General features: G+C 43.5%; 1 protein-coding gene across 1 annotated transcript in view; it reads left to right on the top strand.

Moving 5' to 3' along the window:
• PSEN2 (presenilin 2) overlaps positions 1-7,968 on the top strand; it is a 29,382-nt gene that overhangs the window by 1,042 nt on the left and 20,372 nt on the right. Inside the window, exon 2 of the mRNA XM_005289560.5 lies at positions 312-377. Within this exon, the coding sequence (XP_005289617.2) occupies positions 312-377 (66 nt within the window). The remainder of the gene's footprint in view (positions 1-311; positions 378-7,968) is intronic.

Below are 7,968 nucleotides of genomic sequence, written 5' to 3'. Positions count from 1 at the left end.
CTTTGGTTAAGGCCATAACAACTTTAAAAATCTTACTCTTTATACTGTTAGTTCAGGTCTGAAACAACCAATGAACTAAACTAAACCAGTCAGTTTCACAGTGGTGTTAGTTTTATTTTCTGTTGCTGATGCCCTAATCTTGTGTTATGGTGTTTGGCTTGAGAAGACTGCAGGACAGCTATGGACAAATTGTTTTAGAGGAATTTTTTTGAAAACCCTGGAGCTAAATACTAGTTCTTTCAGAATGAACTGATGTTAACATTGCTCCTTTCTGAATAGTCCCTTTTTCATGAACTTTTTTTTTTTTTAAGCACTGTTTGTCTGAGGAGCTCCAAGCACTCCATGGATATCTAGCCTCACATCTCCCCGTAAGAAAGGTGAGCATTTGTCTATATTTTCTAAATAAGGAAAACAAGATATGAATATATTGAGTGGCTGGCTGCTAGGTCCCATGGCAGGGATCGGCAACCTTTGGCATGTGGGCCTGGTGGGCCAGGCTGGTTTGTTTACTTGCCGCGTCCGCAGGTTCGGCCGATCGCAGCTCCCACTGGCCACGGTTCGCTGTCCCAGGCCAATGGGAGTTATGGAAAGCGGCACGGGCCGAGGGATGAGCCAAAGGTTGCTGATCCCTGTCCTAGGGTAAGACTGAGGCGGAGCAATGAATTAAAACCCAGGTCCTGATCCTTAGTACTAAAACAATGAGGAGTCCGGTGGCACCTTAAAAACTAACAGATTTATTTGGGCATAAGCTTTCGTGGGTAAAAAAAAGAAACTGTAGAGCTACAATTCATTTGCAAATTTAACACCATTAATTTAGGTTTGAATAGGGACTGGAAGTGGCTGGCTCACTACAAAGCAATTTTTCCTCTCTTGGTATTGACACCTCGTAATCAATTATTGGGAGTGGACCACATCCCTCTTCCCCCCCCCCCCCCCCGATTGAATTGGCCCTGTCAACACTGGTTCTCCCATTGTAAGGTAACTCCCTTCTCTTCATGTGTCAGTATATTTATGCTTACATCTGTAACTTTTCACTCCAGGCATCTGAAGAAGTGGGTTTTTTACCCATGAAAGCTTATGCCCAAATAAATCTTAGTCTTTAAGGTGCCACCGGACTCCTCGTTTTTGTGGATACAGACTAACATGGCTACCCCTCTGATATTCTTAGTACTATGACTTAACCATAGGTAACTTGCCCGTAGTTGTAGAGATGAGCCCAAGATACATTCTTGTGGATAAGATACACGATTATTATTCCTCCTTCAAATATTTATCACTATTACCACTTGGTATTGTTTGGAATGAATGTTAGTGATCCTCAAATGAATGGCCTAGAAAAATTCTCTGGCACATGGTTCTCAGAATGTTTCATAGTGTAAATCAACACCCGATACGCTTACTAGCAGCCCGCCCATTTGCAATCCGGTAACATGATGTAGTGACAGTTTTGTGTGACAGACTCTGTTACTGGCTGTGGTGACCAAGCTGTATATGAATGTTGTATAAACTTCCGGCTTTGAAAATGTTGCTGTGGATCACACTAAGATGAAGACAAGTGAGACGTCCTTGGCATTAGAAATCCAGCAATCTTTGCAAAAAGAAAGCTAGCTCATAGCTATAGCTAAGGAGTTATTGCATGGCTGAGACATGTTTAATTGAGAGCCTGAACTTGGGTATACCTTCCAGAAGGGGAAGGCCTGAAGGTTTCCCATCATGCCTAGTGACAGTTTTACCTGGCAACATCCCCATTTTCTGTAAGTGGTAATTGCAGTAACTTTCAGGGAACTATTGTAGATATCCATATGCATCCCTACTTGAGGGTGGACTTTTTTCACTTACATGATCTCTACTCTTACATTCTGCTCTCACACTGGAATTTCCAGACATGTAGGGAGAGTGGACTGCCACAGCTGGCAGAGTTTGCTCTGTGGATCAGAGACAGGGATTTTGCCCTCTTAAAAATGTACAGAGGGAGGTAAGAGGAGGATGGGGAAAATCTGCTCTAACTCGTGCTTACATCATTCATCTTATCAATATTTGAATTCATATCCTATCTGTCGCAGCAAAACTGTCAGACTTTTCGCCTGAAGGGAAGCATGTTTGGTCAAAGCAACAAGACTGAAATGTTTAGATTCCTTGGAACCACAGAGCCAAATCCATGGATGGATGATGATGGCAAAATATTTTTATTACACCTTGGGACCCTAAAAGTTATTGGAGTCCATTGTACCACATCAGGGATAGTCTTACTGCATGGTTGGCTGGATGCCTGAAGAGTTTACAGTCTAAAGAGACAAGACAGAGGGTGAGAGAAATGAAGCATTGTTGTCCCAGTTTTACAAATAGGGAGCAGAGGCTTATAGACATGAAGTGTCTTACCTGAAATCATCTTGGAAGCTCTGTGGCAGAGCTTTGAACTGATCCCAGAATTTGAGTGCCACTCTAGTGCTTTCACCACAAGACCAACATTCCTCCCCTAGAGCTGACTTCTTAATTCCAAGGCAGATGAATTCTGTACTGTGTATGATTTAATGGGAAGGTTAGGGTGGGGCACCTTTGGCTGAGTCACTAAAATTAAGTGTGGTCTGCTCTGCTTGGATGTTTAAAAATCTTTACAGAATTTCCTAGTAGACCAATTTAGAACCAAGATTTCACCTCTCCTGGCTCTTTAGAAATATGCTGGTTGGTTGCCACCATTCATCTCAGAGATAGCTGACTGTTGCTGTTGGCATATGGTTTACATAGCAGTACACCTACAGTATTTATCATCTCTTATTAGGGCTCAGAAACAACTGTAACAGTGTAACTGAAGCAGGGATGTCTGTGCCAGTCCACTGTGCCTGTAACAATAACTCTGAGAGGTGTGAACTGCCCGAGGTGAACTCGGATGCCTAGTGGTGGTGATTTAAACATCAACATTAAGGCCATGTCTACATGAGAGCTTACAGCTCTACCGATGCAGCTGTGCCGCTGTAAGATCGCTCGTGTAGTTGCTCTATGCCGACGGGAGAGAGCTCTCCCATCAACATAATTAAACCACCCCCCAACAAGCGATGGTAGCATGTTGGCGGGAAAAGCTCTCAATTTACTATGATTGATATCTCATTTTAGTGCCATAAGTGGGTGGTGGTTGGGAGTCAGGACAAGTAGTAGTATCTCCTAATCAAGAAGGAACCAACCCCAGGGAGCCCAGCGGAGGACATGGATATAATCAGGCCCTGCTGAAGAGGGGCCCAGGCATCACTCAGTATCATGCTTTGAATATCTACACAATTTACTGTGAACCTCATGTCATTTTGGTGACTTGCATAGGTGAGGCTTATTTTTGTGCGTGGAGTTTGTAAGAGTAACATCACCTCTGTATTAGTTTTTAGAAAATAACCGGGAAAACAAACTCCTCCCTGTTTGGTGTATTTACCAACAGCAGTGACCCTTGTGACCTAAACTTTAAGGAAAATCTGTTTGTTGCTTCAGAGTGTGGTTTTTTTTTTTTTTTTTTTTTCCCCTTGAGCTAAGCATAGCTAGAAAAAATAGGCCTCCTCACCTAATTACCACCAAAGAGAACTGTATAAGTAGGTTTCAGAACTTTCAAGTCAATTAATAAATCTCCTGCCAGTGTAGACCAGCAATTCTGTGCTCTATCTATCTGATCTTGATCTTGTATTTCATTTCCAATGGATACAGTACTTACTCTTGTGCAATACAAGGGAGCTTTAACATGTGGTCTTGTGGAATAAGCCTACAAGGAAAACGGTACCTGTTGCAGTGGGATAATGACACAGTGGGTCAAATCCTCAGCTCTGTTGAAGTCAGTGGAGCGATACTCCGCTTGATCCACTGTGTGAAATAGATAGGAGAGTTAGAGCCAGGACTACTGGTTCAATCCCCATCTCTGTCACTTACTAATAGCAATTATTTAGTACTATAGGGTCATCATTCCATTTCACTTTTGTCATACATACAAGTCTGCAGGATCAGCCTCTTGACTCTGTTCTCAATTTTTTATATAAATTGAGAGAATTGTAACAACTCCTGGCTCCACAGAAGAAAAGTAGAAAACGATGTGATTTATTTATTTATTTTGGTAACTATTAGGATCATATTTAAAACTGGTGTTGCCCTTCCTTATTCACTTTATTCAGAGGCTCATATTCAAGAGTTGTTTGAACAATATGAAAATGCAGACTTAACCTGCATTTGTTTGTTACATTTTTTTTTTTGAAAGCTGCTATCACTAGCGCCATAAAGGAAGTGTGTTTGTTTGTCTCAACCTTTCCTGCTTTCTTTACTGATTTCCTTTCCTGAAGTGTCTTTCCTTCTCCCAGCCCCAGCCTAGGAAAACTCATTGTCTACACACAACTTCCATTTGGTAAAATGGACAAATATCTCTGACTCTATGGAAGAAACTTTCTTTGCTTCCTGTCGAGTGGAATTCCTTCGCCGTCCTTGGGAGCCAGGAATCCACTCTTGGTTCATATATACCTCCTTATAGTCCACTGCTTCCATGAGGCCTGTCAGCACTAATCCACCAGTCAAAGTGGCGTAGAAACAAACTGTACTAATTTGACATCCTTTTCCTGGTCAGCTGGTGCTTTGTGTCTCCATCGTGTTGTATTTCTGTTTGAAGTGTGAGCTCCTTGAGCCAGGGGCCTTGTCTTCCTCTGCTTTGCATAGACCTAAGCACGCTGACCATGCTCAACAAATATGAGAGAGAGAGAGAGAGAGAGATCAGGTTGGATCCTAAAGTCTTACTGCTCTGAAGGAGCGCTCACTTAAACAAATGAGATGTTTTGTAGCAGACTGTGCTTGAGTGGCTAGACCTGAAATTTGATGGTCCAGAGCACAGCTTTTTAGAATCTGTTAAAAGAAATAGCGGTGTTGGAGAAGCTGACTGCCAAAGTCTGTGGAAAAGGGGTGTGAATGTCCTTATTTGTCCCCATTTGGGAACTATTTACCAACCTCAAGGGGTACATTCACATAAGGAAGATGATGCAGAAAGGAAATGGGGACCATTCTGGCTTTGAATGGAATTGATCATCTCTGAGAGTAGTGACCATTGAAGGGTCAATTGCTAGTAGGGATCTAGACCAGGCACTGTAATACTATATTGTGATGTCGGAGACTTTAAACAAACATACTATTAACACAAAACGTAATGAACAAGGGAAGGGGGGATTGGTAGAACTATATGGCTTGGTCTGACCTTATTAGCATGATTGGGATAGAATTACTCTGTCACATCTCTGCATTTCTCCATGGTTTCTTTTAATCCCCTTTCAAAGAGATGCTGTCGAGCTTTTTTTAAAACCTGATTTAAAATACAAAATGTCCTTCTGTGTTGTATTGCTATCCCTAAGATTACTGAAACTGCCAACCCATAAGGTTAGTGAAAGTGGAATACATTTTGAGAATGTAAATGTTACTTCTGCTATTTGTTTATCTTCTGCACTTGGCACAACTTCGCTAGTGAAAACAGGCTATTTGGTGTCCCTTTCTGGGTCCTGTGCAGTAGCATCACATTGTGTTGTTCAGGTTGTAGAAACTGCAGAGGAAGGCTCACACCCAAATAACTGGCTTTCACGTGTGTGTGTGTGTGTGGGGGGGGACATTCCTGACAATACTTACGCTATGTAAAACCTAAATTTGGATCCAAACTGCTTGAGACTGGCCTCTTACTCTTCCCTTGGTTCTCTGGCATATACAGAAGCTGTGTGGTGCCATCTCAGCTACAGTGGTCAGAGGGCTAAGTATTTATTATGATCTGGTGGCATGTGTTACCTAGCCTGTTCTCCCTTCACTGATTCAGAAGTATGGAGTGTCTGGATGGCTGCTTACACAACACAAGCCTGACTTTGCCTTTAAAGACTCCACTTCATTTATTTCATAACTTGCCTAGTTTCTAGAAGCTTGGGTGTAAATTTTCAAGAAATGTGAGTGCATATGCACTCTCTCACAATTGTCTGATAAGCACGCATCAGCAAGTGACTTGCACATGCAAGATGGGCAGGCACAAAAGTGAGAAGTTTCAGAGTAACAGCCGTGTTAGTCTGTATCCGCAAAAAGAAGAACAGGAGTACTTGTGGCACCTTAGAGACTAACAAATTTATTAGAGCATAAGCTTTCGTGGTGGGCTGTAGTCCACGAAAGCTTATGCTCTAATAAATTTGTTAGTCTCTAAGGTGCCACAAGTACTCCTGTTCTTCTTTTTACAAAAGTGAGAGTATGCTCTTGAGAGCTTGGGTCATTAGGTTTTATTCTACTGAGCAAGAACATAACATTATTGTGAAGCAGGTAGCCCAAGACTGAGTGCTTCTACCATCTCTTCCACCTCTGAACTGTATTGCTTTTATCGATAATGCAGGAATTACACTGATACTTCAGGCTTTGAAGGGAAGGTAGGGGAGACTCTTCTGGAAAGAGTATCTCACTTGGGAGATAATTTCAGAAAGAAAATCTTCTCTGTACTTCCACTTCAGGTTTAAAAGGGAGACAGTATCTGCCTCTTGGGCCATGTTGGGCTCCTTTGTCAAGATCCTTGGATTAAATGCTCTATAAATGTCATAGGGAATCTCTCTTTTAAACCTGAAGTGGAAGTACAGAGAAGTTCAGTGACTTGGCCAGTCACAGAACAAGTCCTGACTCTCACACTCATGGTCCAAACAGCAGGACCTCCTGGGAGAGAGCCGTCCTGAACCTGATGGAGTCTAAAAGCCTCTTTGATGGGGATGTGAGGGGTGAAGTAGGTGCATTCTTAGGGTTGACATCCTTGGCTAATGCGGGCATGCAATAGCAGTGCACCTAGTCTCTCCAGTGGATAAAATAAAGAGTTGTTCCTCTTGACTCTTCTCCATGTCACTTTGCTATTTCTGAGTAGCAGCGTATGGAATTCGGCCAAAACAATGAGATTTGTGCTGTTAAACTCCAAGTTGTTGCCCTTCCAAATGTTTTGCTCTTTCTCTATGAAACAACCAACATTGTCCCAGCTGTATTAACTTACAGTGAGAGAGGGCTCCTCTTCCAAGAAACTAGTTTTCTTACATGCTTAGTGTGGGAGGGGAATACTTCCCTAGGAAATTCATAAGGCTGTTAGATACAGTAAAAGATTTTTTTTATCATGCATGTTGGGGGAATGGAGGAGTGCTAGTAAGTAAAAAATTCCAGTTAACTAAGAGGATTGGGGTGTGTGGGCTCTGAGAGGGAGTTTGGGTGCGGGGGGGGGGGAGCTCAGGGTAGGGGATTGGGGTACAGGAGGGGTTTTGGAGTGCTGGATCCGGGTGGCACTCATCTCAGGCAGCTCCCTGGAAGTGGCGACCTGTCCCTGCTGCTGCTGCTAGGTGTAGGTATGGCGGGCGACTCTGCGCGCTGACCCTGCCCTGCACACTGGCTCCGCAGCTCCGGTTGGCTGGGAACTGCAGCCAGTGGGAGCTGCGGGGGCAGTGCCTGTGGGTGGAGGCAGTGCACAGAGCCACCTGCCACACCTCCAGCTGGGAGACGCTGAGACAGGTCGCCGCTTCCAGGGAGCCACGCAGCCAGGTAGGGAGCCTGCCAGCCCTGCGCCAACCAGACTATAAACTGAACTTTCTATGAAGATTAGCAATGCCAGTTTATAGAGCTTTCTGGTTGGTACAGGGCCAGATAACACAGCGTTTTACTGCACTTACATTTCAACAGATTGGCTTAAATGTAGCCCAGGCTCTTAGTGACCAAAAATTTACCTATGTCTGGCTGCTTCTTATTGATCTATCCTGTGGGCATTGGACACAGTCTCCTTTCAAGCAGACAAATGACCGCTCATGACTGGCACTTGACAGAGGTGAAGCTTTGATTGGGCCATGGAAAATGAACTGCTGTCTAACCCTTAGAGGTCTTTCTTCGGTCTCAAAGTCAAGGCACCGTGGTGAGGAGGAGAGAACAGCTGAAGCAGCTATGCACGCTGTGGCTAAAAAGAGGACTTGACTCTCAATTGGC

Source organism: Chrysemys picta, chromosome 3 (assembly GCF_011386835.1).
Source record: "Chrysemys picta bellii isolate R12L10 chromosome 3, ASM1138683v2, whole genome shotgun sequence".
In the NCBI taxonomy this organism is placed as follows: Eukaryota; Metazoa; Chordata; order Testudines; family Emydidae; genus Chrysemys; species Chrysemys picta.
This window is presented reverse-complemented; position numbering and strand designations above follow the sequence as displayed.